The sequence below is a fragment of the Electrophorus electricus genome, chromosome 7 (assembly GCF_013358815.1).
Source record: "Electrophorus electricus isolate fEleEle1 chromosome 7, fEleEle1.pri, whole genome shotgun sequence".
NCBI lineage: Eukaryota > Metazoa > Chordata > Actinopteri > Gymnotiformes > Gymnotidae > Electrophorus > Electrophorus electricus.
In genome coordinates, this window is record NC_049541.1 from 8,995,009 (window position 1) to 9,012,835 (window position 17,827).

The 17,827-nt window shown below is 39.9% G+C and overlaps 1 protein-coding gene across 1 annotated transcript; it reads right to left on the reverse strand.

Annotated features, from left to right (window-relative positions):
* Nucleotides 1-2,514: 2,514 nt before the first annotated feature.
* Nucleotides 2,515-17,489, reverse strand: LOC113587319 (armadillo repeat-containing protein 1-like). Its single transcript, XM_027025931.2, has 6 exons — nucleotides 16,808-17,489; nucleotides 16,599-16,690; nucleotides 16,274-16,481; nucleotides 15,350-15,466; nucleotides 4,908-4,982; nucleotides 2,515-3,411 (listed from the first exon to the last, which is right to left on the reverse strand). The coding sequence occupies exons 1-6, from the start codon at nucleotides 16,967-16,969 to the stop codon at nucleotides 3,214-3,216; spliced, it is 852 nt and encodes a 283-aa protein (XP_026881732.2). The 5' UTR covers nucleotides 16,970-17,489; the 3' UTR covers nucleotides 2,515-3,213.
* Between the last annotated feature and the right edge of the window lie 338 nt (nucleotides 17,490-17,827).

Genomic DNA, 17,827 nt, shown 5'->3' on the forward strand with positions numbered 1-17,827 from the left:
AGCAACCCCAGATCATAGCACTGCCCCCACACGCTTGTATGGTAGGCACTAGGCATGGTGGGTGCCTCACTTCAGCTGTCTCTCTTCTTACCCTGATGCGCCCATCACTCTGGAACAGGGTAAATCTGGACTCATCATGACCACCATGGCAATGGAAGTAATAATAAAAGTAATAATGAGTTTTGGAGTAGGTTTTTGGTACAGTTTAATGTAAACTCTGAACTATGCATTGTCAAATCTGAATGTAATTGTGCAAAACTTGGTAAAATTAGTAGATAATGTTCACTCAACTCGTTTCAGAAAAGCTTTTTGATTGGTGTCATGTGGCTATGGCTTGATGGTCTGACAGGTTTAACAGTGCTGAAAATATATGTAAAAATTTGGTCCTTTTAAAATTGTTCTTTTTTGTGAGATTTTATTTTGTTTTAAAAATGAGAATAAGTTCAAGTCATTTTAAACACACTGTCTGCTGTTAGCACTGCCCCCACACGCTTGTATGGTATGCACTAGGCATGATGGGTGCCTCACTTCAGCTGTCTCTTTTCTTACCCTGATGCGCTTATCACTCTGGAACAGGGTAAATCTGGACTCATCAGACCACATGACCACCTTTCATTGTTCCAGAGTCCAATCTTTATGCTCCCTAGCAAATTGAAGCCTTTTTTTGCTGGTTAGCCTCACTGACCAGTGGTTTTCCTAAGGCTGCACAGCTGTTTAGTTCCAATCCCTTGAGTTCCCTTCGCATTGTGCGTGTGGAAATGCTCTTACTTTCATTATTAAACATATCCCTGAGTTCTACTGTTGTTTTTCTACGATTTGATGTCACCACACGTTTAAGTGATTACCAATCACAATCATTCAAGATTTTTTTCCGACCACATTACTTCCTCAAAGATGATGTTTGCCCACTGTCCTTCCACTTTTTAATAATGCGTTGGACAGTTCTTAACCCCATTTTAGTAGTTTCAGCAATCTCCTTAGATGTTTTCTCTGCTTGATGCATGCCAAGAATTTGACCCTTCTAAAACAAATTAACATCTTTTCCATGAACACAGGATGTGTCTTTCGACGTGGTTGTTTAACAAATGAGAAGCTACTCACTGCATCAGTTAGGGTTAAATAACTTGTTGCCAGCTAAAACATAATCACCCATGCAGCAGTTATCCAATGGGAGACCTATTTGTTTAGTGGTGACTTTTTTTTTGGCTAGGCAGTGTATGTTCTTTGTTACAGGTTGTCTCGTCGTCTGTGTCGCCATCGCTGCGCCAGGTGCCTTGGCCTTATTGGTTATCCTACCTTATACCACCTCACATAAAGCCCATTTGAGGAGAATAGGCCTCAACCCACCTTCGCATACGTTAAATTGTGTCTGTTTTGTACCTTTGTTACTGAACTTTTTTAAAATTATTGTGAGTATGTGAGGACTTTGTGTTTAGTTCGGTTATGTCTGTACAGAGTATGTTGGTTGTAGGGATGTAGGGAGATGACGCCACTTATTTTGGGTAATTTTTTTTCTTTTGTTTTGGTTTAGGGAGTTGGGGCACGTTTTGTTCATTGTTCAAAGGCTAGACATATATGTGTCATCAGTATGAATTGCAGTTTTGTGTTGTGGGTTAGAAAGTGAACCTTTATACCAAACTTGATGTCGCTAGCTTTCAAGGAGCAACAAAGTCAATCTTTGTGGAAATATAGAGAGATAAAATAAAGGGCTAGCTCCATGACAGGTGAATTTACACATTTTTGCATTGTACTGTCTATATTGTACTGAGAATCGTTTTATATCATTATGGTATTTTGGGTATAAACCTAGGAACAAGGTCAATCCTTGACCATTTCAGAAAAATGCTTTTCATACTAAACTGTAAAAACCTCAATCTGCTAAGTGTTAATGTACCAAAAAGGTCTATACACGTCTAGTCTTATAGTTTAATACCAACTGTAAATTGTAATTGATTACAGTTAAGCATTTTAAGCTGAATTTTCACATTATTGTAATCTTATAAATGTTAGTTGATTTACAGTATTAAGTATTTTTTTTTGCATTCTTTAGTATATAAAAGAGCAAACTGTATGTTTGCAATAATCACTGTAATTATAAATTATCTTCATATCAGAAAACTGTAATAGCTGTAAAATTATAGCAAATGTCTCAGTTTAGTACTGTATATTTACAGGACTTTACTAGCAATGAAAATTGCCAATAGCTTCCTGTATAATTTAGAGTAAATTTTTTATAGTACAAGTTTAGAGTACATTTATCTTAGTAATGTATGCTGTATGACTAAGAGCCTTCTCTACTGACAAATCTTTTGAGATTTTACTTAGTGAAATTATATTAAAGTTCAGTGAACACAAATAAGTTAATTGTATAAATAAGACAGAAGTAGTACACAAAAAAGCCAGGTGTATATTTGCTTTTAAGCAAACAGGTGTTATGCTTCAGTAGAGGAAGAGAAATTTAATATCTAAATCTAATAAGAAGGACAGATAAAATTCAGAAATCAGAGTAAGAACTGGTTTTCTTAAAATATTAATCAAATCACCAAAGGGACAGTTATTACAGGTACAGAGCAACAACAAAATTGGCAAGTTTGGCAGTAAGTGGTGTGTACTGCAGTTAGTATAGTACCTGGCAACAGAGATTGTGTATGTTTATGTTTATAGACAAGGACCCTCATTTATAAAAAAAAAAACAACTGTTACTAAATTTAAATAAAGTTCTGGATGACACCTGAATTTTCATAACTGTGAAGTTGTCATAGCAATGTTTTGGTTTAACCTAATCCTTTTTACAAGGGAAAACATCATTGCTTCAACAAGATATGTTTCACATGGAACACACTGTAAATATCACAATGATAGTGATATTTTTGATCCATTCTCCTCTAGCTGGTGACAATATGACTGATATTATGTAGCACTAGGGTGATTCCATGTAGAAACAGATCTGATGATCATACTTTGTGATCATTACAATAAAATTTGTTAGGACACACAACACAACAAAAAGAACAAACATGTGGATCTTTCTTACAGAAATAAATTTTGGTTCTACATTATGAGAAAATCATGTCAGAAGATTTAATAACTGAGGCCATATGCGTGTGTGTGTGTATTCCTCTCAATATCTGAATGCTCAGGACAGAAGGGGTCACCATAGGAATGTTCTGGCTAAAAAGGAGACATTCTGGGAATGTTCAGGACAGTAAATGATCACCAGTAGAATGATCTGGAAATAAAGTTAGCTGCAGAGGCAAGCCAGCCACTGCCTTCACTGGCAGACCCAACCCGGCTCAGAACTTTCTCCTTCTCAACACTTGGACTGTCATCTTCCGACAGGTACTCTGGCAGGTTCATACAAACTGCCAAACTCTCTTCGCCTTCCTGTTCCTCTTGAAATGGAATCAGAACCTGCACACATGCATTTACAAAAACATAGTTTAAGTTATTAGCTTGGCCAATGGTGTCAACAGTTTATTTTTCACATCAGCTCAGGGATTTGTTACTTGTGAGTTTTGTCCTCAGCTGGCATCTGGACAGATTTTTCTATAGCTGCATTTTTTACATCTACTCTAGATATGGCATATGGCATGATACCAGTTTTACTGTACTGATATCTTGAATTTGAATGTCACCCGATATCAATACCAATATTTCATTAAAAACACTGTGTCATTTTGCAATCCCCCTTATAACAGTGAACACGTGTTTATATTGTTATCTGTCACTTGTCTTGTTTTGTTTAGTCCACACCTCCCTCAGGTGGTATGTGTTAGACATCAGTTGCCACACCACCTGGGGGTTATTATGTGATTATGTTTAGCCTTAATTAAGCCCTGTTCAGTTTTATGACCGTTGTCCATCATTGTTATATTATGTGGCTCCTTTTGTTCTAGTGCATTATTATGTTCAGTTTTGTTTCCGTTCGTTTTCATTAAACTCTGCAGTTGGAAACCTGTGCATGTTTTATCTGCATGTTCTGTCTCTGACACGCTGTGGCACAGTATTTCAGTTGGGTGAAATTTAAGATTGCTGGGCTTTTTTGCTTTGTGTAATATACTATATTTTTAAAGATATCATGCATGCATATAACAGATAAATATAAAGTTATAAAAAGCAGAAAAACCTTGATTAAAAAACTAAAGCATTTAATTTTTTTCTGCCACTGCTATACAAAATCTCTTAGTGAGAGGATATTGCCTTGGTCATCACCTGCTCGGTTCCCAGCACACACACAGACACTCACTCACTCACTCACACTCTCTCTCTCTCTCTCTCTCTCATTCAAATTTTCCAGTTCACCTTAAAACTCAGCAGGAGTCTTTCCTCTTTTTTAAGCAGTTTGAATACACTAAAGTAGAGTAATTAACTTTATGAATTTACAGAATGAGAGCACTTTTTCTGTTGACCGGCTCTGTCAGGTTTCTGCTGCTCTTTCTCCATTACCGAATCTGAACTTCTTTTAATTCACAGCCAAACAAGAAACAATGTAGTTTGCTCTTTGAAAGAGCAGATTAATAAATAAATCACTGTTTATTGCAACTCCATTGTAGTGAACATTCCTAAAACACTATTTTGTCTCGTTAGAGAGCAGATAACCTGTTCCCAAACACTGGGTTATCAAAACTGTAGGATAGCAATGCAAGTCATCATACTTGTTTGACTGCTTGGATATTTGCATTTTGTATTGTTAAAAACTCTACAACTGTGTATAAACTGTGCTCAAACTGTTATGTGACCTTGTCAAACTAACCTGGCCGTTATCATGTGACCTGTGGGTTAAAGGTAGTTAGAGGAGTTAGAATGATAATATTTAGCGCTGAGTTAATATTCGTATTTGACTGAGGATTAGTGCTTGAGGTAGGGGTAGCGTTAGGGTAGGGTTAAAATGAGTATTAGCATCTGACCTCATCACCATTCTCCCCTTTCACCACCTGCTGAACCTTAAGCACCTTCGTGGAGGCAATTGCCCTGCCCAGAGTCTAGAGAAACAGAGGGAGAGAGAGAGAGAGAAGGAGGGAGGGAGGGAGGGAGGGAAAAAGAAAGATAATGTTTTTATTTTTAGAAGTGACTATTTGCAACTCACAGCAACAGAAGAAGAGCATAAGACCAATAACATGTTCTGCAGAATTTAGTTCTGATAGCTCAGAAATATTCACACACTCACACTTAGCACCAGATCCAGGATATAAGCAGGTCTTGCACTTTTGTGCATATATTATATTTTCTTTTTAAGTACATGACTAGATTACCGTGGTCTGCTTTTATATTACAAGGCATATAAGTTCCTCCAAAGATAATGGAACTGGAAGGCCAATTCTTTTGATTTTGCTAATCACTGAAGACATTTGTTTTTTGGACAAACACTGAATATGATATTGAATATCAGAATTTCAGCTTTTTTCATGATATTTACATGTAGAAATGTTAACTTACAACATAGTTTTGGTGGGAGGCCAGGTGTATAAAATCAAGCATCTATCCACGCCGTCTATCTTTGCAAACATTTTTGAAAGAATGGCTCATTCTAAAGGAGCTCAATGAATTAGAGCATGGTTCGTGTAATTTCTTCCCTCCTAGATATTCAATGATTGACTGTGAGTGGTATTACTGAAAACTGGAAGTGTTTAAGAACCACAGCAAACCGCAACTCAGCAATGAAGTGGCAAACCATGTAAAGTTACAATGTAGGGTTGCTGAGTGCTGAGGCATGTAGTGCGTAAAAGTCTCCCAACACTCTGCTGACTTAATAACTGTAGAGTTCCAAACCTCTTCTGGTATTAACTTCAGCCCAAAAACTGCACTGGGAGCTTCATGGCATAGGTTTCCATGGCCAAGCAGCTGCCTGCAAGCTTTACATCACCAAGCACAATGCCAAGTGGTGGATGGAATGTTGTAAAGCATGCTGCCACTGGTCTCTGGAGCAGTGGAAATGTGTTCTGTGGAGTGACGACTGGCGTGTCTCTATCTGGCAGTCTGATGGATGAGTATGCATTTGGCGAATGCCAGGAGAACATTATATGTGAGCCTGCATTGTGCCAACTGTAAAATTTGGTGGAGGAGGGATAATGCTATGGGGTTGTTTTTCATGGGTTGGCTTAGGCCCCTTAGATCCAGTGAAGGGAAATCTTAATGCTTCAGCATACCAACACATTTTGGACAATTGTATGCTTCCAACTTTGTGGTAACAGTTTCAGGAAGGTCCTTTTCTGTCCCAGCAATTGTGCCCCTGTGCACAAAGCAAGGTCCATAAAGGCATGGTTGAGTGCGTTTGGGGTAGAAGAACTTGATTAAACCACACTGAACAACTTTGGGATGAACTAGAATGGAGATTGAGAGCCAGACCCTCTCGTGTGTAACCTCACAAATGCTCTTCTGGAGGAATGGGCAAAAATTCCCACAGACACACTCCAAAATCTCGTAGAAAGCTTTTCCCCAGGAATAGAAACTGATATAGCTGCAAAGGAGAGACCAACTCCATATTAATGCCTATGGATATAGAATGGGCGACTGTGGGTGGGGGGGGGCAGTGTTTAGGTGAACCCCAGATGTAGGGGTCACTGTGTATGCTGGTGAGTTTTATAGTATTTGGTGCTGGTATAAAAAAAAAGCTAAGAACAGTACCGTGCTGCACTAAAGGCCTGCGCTGATTATATGATACTATGACTGTAAGTAGTACATGCCTTGTGAATGTTTAAAATTTACAAATGGCATGTTGAGCCCATAACCTTCTGAATCTGATATCAATGTAAAACATTGTTCTGTCAACACATGTATGTCTGTAAATTTCTGTGTGGATGTGAACTACTTTTCCTGACTTCTGTTCATTTAGGTTTTCCAACATTGTTTTGATTATTATTTTGTTTCAGACTCTAAAGATTATTTGTGAGTGAATGAATGAAAATCCTAGAACTAGTTTGAAAAGAGCAAATTTTATACTATTAACAAAATTTAACAAAACTATTCATTTTTGAAAAGCACTTATAATTTCAAAGTTGTTTGGACTCAAGTGAAACTATGTAGGAGATATACTGGATCTCCTACTATAGCTGTCTTAGAGAATGCATACATGACCATGCCAAGTTTCCAATGCTATACCTGTGAAGTGTGTACTGAAAGCTGATTGGCCGATAGCATCCGCCATTTTGGGGATATAGTATCCCTGCTGTAGGTCCTGCTCGAGACATGCATATAGATGATGTGTACCAAGTTTCACAATGGACATTCTGGGTATGTGTCACAGTTTCTTTCCTGTTATAGTGCCCCCTAATAAAGCAGGTGTGCAAAGATGGTTCACTTGCTCCATGCCTACTTGGGGTACATCACTGGAAAGTTTAGTGTCATTGCATTGGAGCGTTCATGAGTTGTAGCTGTTTATGTTCAGTTTTTGCAGTGGAATCTCTGCCCCTTGATTTGAGTAGCATGTGGAAACTACACAGTGTAGAACTCTCCAGATTTTTTTGATAATTATTACACCTCAGACTCTTGTGAATGTCAGGATACCAGATTTGTGTAGGTTTGGTGAAAATCCTAGGACTAGTCTGAGCTCAAAAATGTGTGAGATTTTGCATATTATGCAAATTATCTCAAAATCTAAGTGGGCCGAGTTTATGGGTTCTTGGGGCTTTTTTGTAGAGTGGAAGACTAGTAATAAGTGGGGAAAAATCATTTTTGTCTGTATGATAATACGGTGTAAGAGTTATGGACTGGAATGCATTTGAGTGTGCTGTAGTGCCACCTAGTGTCCAATCTGGCTGCTGTCTTGCACCTGAGTAGCAAGAGGGACTACTATCAAGTTTAACTTAAGTTAACTACCATCAAGGACCAGGTTTCATGTCTGTAGGACTTTGGTCTGCATGATTCGTTGGGAGAAAAAATAAAAACAAACAAATGAATGAATAAAATAATAATAATAATAATAAGAAGAAGAAGAAGAAGAAGAAGAAGAAGAATCCTAACAAAAACAAAAGGGTTCCAAACACTAAGTGTTGGACCCTAATAAAAATACATTTTATACATTATAAGTGCTTTTCAGGATGCACAAGGGCAAAAGAAGCAAAAGCAAAAGAATACACACAGTAGATAAATGAGGGGCACTATCTTAATGATTAAAGTACTTGACTTGTAATTGAAAGGCTGCTGGTTCAAGCCCCACTGCCAAGATGCCACTGTTGAGCCCCTGAGGAAGACCCTTAGCCCTCAATTGCTCAAGTTCTACTCAGTCATAATTGTAAATATCTTTGGTTAAAAGTGTCAGATTAAATGTAAAAAATTCTAGATTAAACATGGTAGATGTTACAGTACTGAGTGACAGGACAAGAACACAACTATGATAAAACAACAAAGCAGTGAGACAATAGTAATAAAAATAATATACAGATCAGCAAAGATATCTGCCTTCAAAAGGTATTTGTCATGGGCAGAGATGGAGGTGAAAGAGGATAGAGTTCCATAAGTTTGGGCCTGCAATGCTAAAACCTTTATAACCATAAGTGTGTGATTTTTCAGGAGCAACAGAGAGCAAATGAGCACTGGCAGACTGGTGCAACCACAAGGGACTGTGTCTGGACAACACACCAGAGAGGTAATCAGGAGCCAGACCGTGTAAAGATTTAAAAACAAGGAGTACGATTTTATACTATATGTAATAATGAACCAGGAGCCAGTGTAGTTTTTTTTTTTTTTTTCCAATTGGGGATTATGTGTTCCCATGATCTGATGTGCGTGAGAATTCTTGCTGCTGAATTCTGCACGTATTGGAGCTTCTTAAGAAGATTAGCAGGGAGCCCAACCAGAATGGAGTTGCAGTAATCCAGTTTGGATGTAATAAAAGCATGAATTAATGTTTCAGCTACAGAATCAGGGAGTGAGAAACAAAGTCTAGTGATATTTTAAGGTGGAAGAAAGCAATTTTGGTGATATTATTAATGTGGGCCTCAAGAGAACACGTAGAGCAATGACTACCGCCCTGTCGCCCTCACATCAGTCGTGATGAAGTGCTTTGAAAAGCTAGTCAGAGACTTCATCACATCTTCACTGTCAGCCTCCATGGACCCACTGCAGTTTGCATACCGCCACAACCGCTCCACTGACGATGCGATTGCACATCTGCTCCACACTACACTGACTCACCTGGACGAAGGGAGGGGAAATTATGTTAAAATGCTATTTGTCGACTACAGTTCAGCATTTAACACTATCATTCCCTCCCTACTCACTACTAAGTTGGGAGATCTAGGACTGCATACATCCCTGTGCGACTGGATCTCCAACTTCCTAACAGACAGACCACAATCAGTACGGGTGGGCAACTGCGCCTCAACCACCCTCACCCTCAGCACTGGAGCTCCTCAGGGTTGTGTCCTAAGCCCCCTGCTCTACTCACTGTACACCTACGACTGCACAGCCGCTTCCAGCTCTAACATCATTGTCAAGTTTGCTGACGACACCGTTGTCGTGGGTCTGATCTCGGACAACGACGAGAGGGCCTACCTGGAGGAGATTAAACACCTGGAAAACTGGTGCCAGGAAAATAATCTCCTCCTAAACGTCAGTAAGACAAAGGAGCTGATCGTGGATTGCAGCAAGAAGCAGGAGCGGCACTACCAACCTGTGAGGATCAGTGGAACCACGGTGGAGAGAGTAGATAGTTTCAGGTACCTTGGTGTTCACATCTCGCAGGACCTGTCCTGGTCCCGCCATACCAGCTCCCTGGCAAAGAAGGCTCATCAGCGTCTTTACCACCTCAGACGCCTAAGGGACTTCAGACTGCCCTCCAAGGTACTGCGGAACTTCTACACCTGCACTATCGAGAGCATCCTCACGGGGAACATCACAGTCTGGTTTGGGAATAGCACCAAGCAGGACAGACATGCACTCCAAAGGGTAGTGCATTCAGCAGAGCGCATCACTCACTCGGAACTTCCTGACCTGCAGACCACCTACTACAAGCGGTGCCAAACCAAGGCCAGGAAAATTGTGAAGGACCCCACCCATCCCAACAATAGACTCTTCTCTCTGTTCAGGTCAGGGAGGCGCTTCCGCTCCCTGAAGGCCAAGACAGAGAGGCTGAAGAGGAGCTTCTTCCCACAGGCCATTCGGGCCCTGAATCAGGGAAACTGATAAACTGTGGGGACCACCACCACCACCACGTAACATGACTGTATATCTGTACATCTGTATATATAGATTTAGATTTATACTCAATTAACCTGTTACACAACAACTGTAGATATGGTATTATACAAAATGGATCTGTACATTCTGTAGATTGTGTACATATATACCCAACCATATACATTGTACATTGTGTATATAATCATAATATACATATATTGTACATACATTGTTAATATATTTTTGTACATACATAGAATATATATATTTATCTGTATATATTTTTTTTTTTCTCTATGCACCCCTGGTTCTCTTCCTCAGTTAGGACAGAGCACTCTCCACCATTTCACTGCGTGTTATACTGTGTATGACTATGTATGTGACGAATAAACCGAACTTGAACTTGAACTTGAACTAGAGTCCATGATATTACCAAGCTTATGGACCTGAATCATAGGGCAGGTGATAAAACCCAGGATAGATAGAGTGGGTTGACCAATTTTCTTGAGAGTGGAAGGAGATGCTATGAGAATGGTTTCAGATTTATTACTAATAAGTTTGAGGAAGTTTAGAGCCATGCAGTTTTTTAATGATAACCAGGCAGCTGATCACTGAGTCAGAAGGCAGTGCATCAGAGGCTTGATGCAGATGTAAACTTGACCATCTGCATAACAATGAAACCAAAGACCGTTCTGTCTGATAATATTAACAAGTGGAAGCAGGTAGATTATGAAAAGAAGGGGGCAAAGAGCTGAACCCTGGGGGACACCATGATTGAGAGAAGAAGCATCAGAAGTATTTGTAGGGCAGTGGTAGCTCAGTGGTTAAGGTACTTGACTTGTAATTGTAAGGTTGCTGGTGCAAGTTCTGCAACTGTTGGGGCCCCGAGCAAGGCCCTTACCCCTCAACTGTTCAAGTTGCACTCAGTCATAATTGTAAGTTGCTATGGATGAAGGATGAAAGCATCAGCTAAGTGCCATAAATGTAAAACCTGCAGCTGCCAGGGGTGATGAACTGTTATCTGTTGGTGAGATATGACCTAAACCAGGCTATTGCTGTGTTCTTGACACCAGTTCAGGACTCTAGTCTATGCAACAACATGTGATGACAGGCTGCATCAAATGCTGCAATAGGAGGACAAGGATATTCACTAGACCAGCATCAGCTGCCAATTTATTACCCTTACCAAAGCAGCTTCAGTGCTGTGAAGGCTCAAACCAGACTGAAACTGCTCAAAAAGGTTGATGGAGGTAATATTGTCCTTGAGTTAGGCTGACATTTCACATTCCTGTATCCTGAGGAAGGTTTGATATAGGACAGTAGTTGTGAAGATTATGGGGGTTCAAGGTCTGACTTCTTCAAGACTGGGGCAGAGGCAGCTACTTTTAAGTTGGGAGGTATGTGAGGCATGATCAAGGTGATGAGTGGGCAAAGTGAAGGCTGGAAAGCTTTAATCAGAGGGGCAGGCAGAGGGTTTAAGTACAAGTAGTTGCTTTAGAGCCAATGACGAGTCTGGTTACAAAATTCTAGCTTGGTGAAAAGAGGAAAGGTGGTTAACAACAGGAGGGCAGGACAAAGTGAGATCTAAGGGGTCAGCAGAAGTGAGAATATTTGAGTAAATGTTGCTGACCTCATTGAGCAAAGTCAAAAAATCATTAAAGAGGGCAGATGAAGGGGTTAAAGGGAAACTGCAAACAGGCTGCAGCAACTTATTAATTGTGAAATCCTAGGGCTCTAGGATTTCCACAGCAGTTGGTAATTTCAGTTGAGTGGAAGTCAGCCTTGGCCTTATGTAGGGCAGTTTTTATGGAGATCATCTGTTCCTTATAAGCATTTAGCTGACACTTTTATCTAAAGTGACTTACAATTACAACTGAGTACAACTTGAGCAGTTAAGGGCTTTGCTCAGGGACCCAACAATGGCAACTTGGCAGCAGTAGGGCTTGAACTGGCAACCTTCTGGTTACTAGTCAAGCACCTTAAGCACTGAGCTACCATTGTTCCAAATCAAGTCACTAACAATGCTGTTTCCATCCCGATCCAGGCAATTGCTCCATGCTATACCAATAAGAGTCCTTGGGCAAAACTCCTAACACATTTGCTTAGCTCTGTAACATGATTGAAATTGAAGTCACTCTTGATAAGAGTGTCTGCCAAATGCATTAAGTGTAGTAGTGTAAGCAACTGTCAGTTTAGTTTTCTTAAGGTGCTCCAGTTAATGGCCTCTTGCTTTCATTAACCAGACATAAGTTCAGAGGTAAAACACGAGGCGGGGTGATGGAAAGTCACAACACGTGTAAAAAGAGGAGCATGCTGGTTAAATGCAATTGAGACAGCATCAATGTAATGACTGAACAGGACCACAGGTGATGTGACTGTGGGATGGGAGACTGGTCGAGGGTATTCATAAAAACCTAAGGACTGATATTTCTAATATTGCTAAAGTTGACACTACAAGGAGTATCCGTCCTTGTGGAGTGGAGAGACAGGGATAAATTAAAAAGAACTGCTCCATGGTCAGAGACGTGAAAATCAGCATTGTGCACATTAGAAGGTGAGACATGAAGTCGTACACACAAGATCTAGGATATGACCCTTACTGGTCAGATAAAAGCACTGTGCATATTTATTTGAGTCAATATTAATGTTAATATCACCAAGCAGTAACATTGAAGGGGAAAATGGACAAAGTACAGGTACTGAGGTAGATTTAGGCGGGCGGTAGACCAGCAAGATCATTCTGCTATTTTCAGAGCAAGGCATTCAAAGGAAGTTGGGTGAATGGACACACTATGGACCTTATAAGTAGATTATTACAAAACTTCTAGTCCACCTCCACGACCCGTGTTACATGGCTGATTCATATACTGAAATCCATTAGGTGTGGCTTCATTCAGACCCAGATATTCACCTGTTTGTGACCAGGTTTCAGAGAGCAACATGAAGTCAATATTATGATCCAATATGACCTTGGCGATAAACGTTGCTTTATTGTTCAGAGAGCGAACATTGCAGGAGTGTTGAGTGGTCAACTGACCGCTGGGCAGTAGAGCAACGACGATTTAGGCTCTATATGTGAGGGATACATCCAGGTCAGGGAATAATATAGTTCACAGAAGGTGAAGGATGTGAGCCGTTATACAAGTATCATAGACAACGAACTATTCAGATGTTGACAGTTAAAAAACACTACAGGAGGAAGCCTGTAGTATCTGTCCTTAAGATGAAGCAGTTCAGGAGCAGTATAGGAGACTGCCACATTGAGTTGCGAAAATGCTTCAGAAACATTAATAATCCAATGAAGAACTTCACTGATAAACCCCAGGATGCACACTGCAGCAGCCATAGCTAAAACCTGACTAGTGAAGCCCAGCCACAAAGTGCTCAGAACCCTCCAGGTTGGATAAACCACATTAGCATACAGATCACAACCACGAGCAACTGTTGAAACAGGCAGTTTTGTCCACTCGACAGGACAAAACCACACACAACATGCGAGAGAGGGGGAACTTACTCAGATGAAGTAGGTTAACGCCAGTCAGGAATGTGAAAAGGGAAAGCTTGTGTTAGACTGTACCAGCATGAGTGCAATAGGTAGCAGCACAGTAAGCGACAACACACAGATGTCAAAGAATCCAGCAGTGCAGTCAAATAAAGTCGTAGTTACTGAAGTTCAACCAGTATGCCACAACACAAAAGTGAGGGTTGAATCAGCATGGACAAGAATTAGACAAGAAGAAAATGGGAAGCCAGAGCAAAGCAGCAGTCAAACTCACACAGCATACCTAGAAGCCTCATACAAGACTATATACAGTAATTATGGAGCATACTATGCATAGTTTAATATGGATCGTTACATGTGAGGATGGTGATTTGCTCATTTTGCTGTAATGCTATACTTTTCAATTTCACATTGAATTCAATTTATTGTCATTCACAATGTGCAAGCACACGTGTAAACAAAAAAGGGGGTGTCAATTTCCTGCTTTCAAAGTGTCTGTAAATATATGCAGAATTTCCCACTAAATGTTTCTTTACAAAATCCAGTTTTTGCATGGGAGGTTGCATATGCCCAATTCACACCTGTTTTATGCCATTTATAATTGAGGCCCCAGATCTTCTCTTTCTGCACACTTTATTAGAGATTAATCTATCTCATCAGTCCAGGGCAGAACTTTTTATCTCTAAATTTCTGTAAATCCAATCTGGCCTTCTGATTCTTACTGCTGATAATTTTTTTGCATCCTCTGATAAAGCCTCTGTATTTCTGCTATTGAAGTCGCCTTCAAACAATGGACTGTTATACATTTTTCCCTATCCGGTGTAGATTGTTGCTGATGTCACTGACCGTTGCTTTTATTTTTATTTTCACAGCTCTCACAACATTTGTGTCATCAACTGCTGTAACTGCTGCAACCCCAGTAGTCAAAGTCAAATTTATTTATATAGTGCTTTTTACAACAGCTGTTGTCACAATGTAGCTTTACAAATGTCCGAGTCCAAGCCCCCAGTGAGCAAGCCAAGGGCGACAGTGGTAAGTGAAAATTCCCTAGAGCATGAGGAAGAAACCTTGAGAGGAACCAAGACTCGGGGGGGGGGGCGACATCCTCCTCCGGCCAACAACAAAAGACACAGTAGCGAAGCCAAGAATAGATATTCAGATATGGGTGGGTTCAAACTGAATTTCTGAGCTATTGTCTCATATACATCTTTTGATCTCAAACCCAAATGTATTCAGTGTGTAGCAAAAACAAAAATGGGCCTTGCCATTCCAATTCTTTTGGAGGCAATTTTAAGATGAGTACCATTAGATAATCAACCTTGATCTGAAAACTTTATTATCTTTACTTGTAGGAGGTCATTTTCCATAACATAGATTTTACAGACTTTATATTGCAATGAGTGTTACTCTTGCTTTAAATTTAGGTGAACTTAATCACTACCACTTGAGTGCAGTAATTATTCAGACAGAGAAATTAGAGAACATACTGCAAACCAGGGGTCTCAACAATATCTGTTCATTGATTTGCTTTGGTGTTGAGCTAAATTCAAACACATCCTGCTCTTTAAAGGAGTATTTCTGGGTCTGTACAACCTTCACAGATTAAAATACATCTACAGTCTTTCAAGAATTCAAGTTTGGATCATTAGATGAGCAGCTCATTTTTATTTAACAAGCTCCATTTCAGAGCACAATTTCACACATCTACTCAAACATAAGAGTGGGTCTCACCTCAGCAGTAAGGTCAGACCTGATCCTGACAATGCATCTCTTCACTGCCATCTGGAAAGTGAAACTGATTACTCCTCGAATCTTCAGCAGAGCTTCCTCACAGAGAGACCTGTGCTCCTACATGCACAAAAGACATTTTAAACATTGTCATACCCTTACTGCATAATTTTAACTGCAATTTTGAAAAATGAAATACTACAAAATACAAACTCATGTTTAACGTGAATCCAAAAGTGTATCTGAAATCTAAATACACCATACAGCTTGTATATTTTAGGTTTAAGACAAACTACACTTCTGCTTTTCACGTTTGAACCTAATAACTCTGTATTGATTTCAGTGTGTCTGTGATAACTGACTAACAGGATTGATACAGTGCTAGTAACTATATGAAATATGTTAGAGACAGTCATGCAGTATCTCTGAACTGCAACAATAAAATTTATATATAGCTTATTAAAATCTTTCCTGTACCAGCATGATTAACAATTAAACTGTTATGCTGTTTTATACTCTGGAAACAAATATGCCACCTGATAATTTGTTTCAGTTCAGTTGTATAAGCATAAATATTACATCAGAACACATAGTTGGCATAACAGACAGGTTTTAGATTTCAGTCTAATTCAGTTCTGGTGTCTTCCTGCTCTATAAGTCTTCTTCAACCAGCTCCACTGCCCATGAGCAGCTTCCGTTTTTATAAACAAAGGGAGAGGAAATTGACCCAAGATATCAAGGGGAAACAGTTTTAAAAGTGATGTAATTCTGCACCTCAGTAGCCACTCATTATTAAAGCTTCAAAAGAAGGCTGGTGTCTGTATCACACTAAGATGGGTCCTTGCAAGATGGAGTTTTCTAAAATTATAATTATATAATTTTGGGGTTATGAAGATTACAGCACATCATTGAAAGAGTGTCACACACCGAATCATCGAGGCCATCAATGTGCAGTACAACAGTTTTAGCACGCTTGTTGGATGAGCCAAGGAAGAACTGGGCTTTGTGCCTGCAGGTGGGAGTCTCTCCTTCCCTCTCCATGTCCCTATCTTCCTCTCCTTTATCTGCTCCCATGCTCTTCAACAGCTCATACACCTCTGACGCCAACATCCGCATCTCCCCTGGTGTTGTTGTCCTGAAAACCACAGAGGAAATCTCACAATCTTACAGCTTTGGCCAAAAAGATCACTATGTGTGTGTGTTCACAAGAGCTGCTTCTATATAAGGTACTCTATATAAACATGATACTTACTTCTCAGATACATTCTGTAGACTTAGCAGCATCCCAAACTCTTCCCTCATCTTCTCTCTGCTAGCACGACATTCAGCCAGATACCGCAGAGCCTATACACACATATTCGCACAATATACATCTATAGTAGGTAAGGTCACATAAATCGAGGGGTTGTCTCCCGGAATCCCGTCTCCTGACGTGTGAATTTGTGAAATTGTCTCACTCACCTGCAGAGCGGAATAGACCACCTGTGGGTTGGAGTGGTCCAGGAACAGAATGAGGCCAGGCAGACAGCCCTGGTCCTCCGCTATCGCCCGCCGGTTCAGCGGGTCTGCCGCCAGCTCCCTCAGCTGGTTTACCACGGCTAAAGCATCTGGTTCCACGCTCATAATCCCTTGTCCGGTAGCTAACTAACCCATATAAACCATACGATGGAGCAGTCTACGAACTCGCTACCAATTAGCTACAAACGATTCAGAATCGGTTGCGGATGACAGGTTAGTGAAATTGCATGTGTATTTAATCGAATTAAAAACCGCAAGCTACAATTATTTAAAAAATTAAGAAAACTCCACCCCTGGCAGTCAGTTTGAATAATGATTACTATTAATTAAAGGTGTAGGCTAGCATCTTGTAACGGCTTTTACTATTTTATAACACGCACTCCACTACACGTCCATTTGTGTATAGAAGAATGACACAAAACCACCTTGAGCATAACACCCCATTTACCAATACAACACTCAAAATACCACTAAAATGCATTCAGGACACACAACGTCGGATGTAACATAATATTAGGGAACTTTCTTTTTTAAATTATAATGGATTTTCCTTAAGTGACACCGCAAAATATCTTAATGAAATAATCGCTGCCGCTAGTAAATCTCAGTATCTTCTCTGTGTAAAGGCTGTGGTCCCCATCTCGCCGTTTCGTATGATTGGACGAGATCTATCGGTACAAGCCAATCAATGCTAACTTTAAATTTATTCCAATAAATGTGTTCAAGCCCATCCTATTGCACCGATTATTTGCAATAGTGTAATTAATTGCACAAAAAAAAACTACGCACGATATTTTTTCAGGTAGGCAACTTTTCGGTATTGTACTGATATGGTTTTTAGCTGACTTTGATGATGAAAGGATCTATAAAAAGGTTTCATTTCTTAAACGTATTCCACTCCCCCTGTTTTGTACAACATGACAGGTTTGTGGGAACATGTAAACAGAGACATAGTGGTGAAGG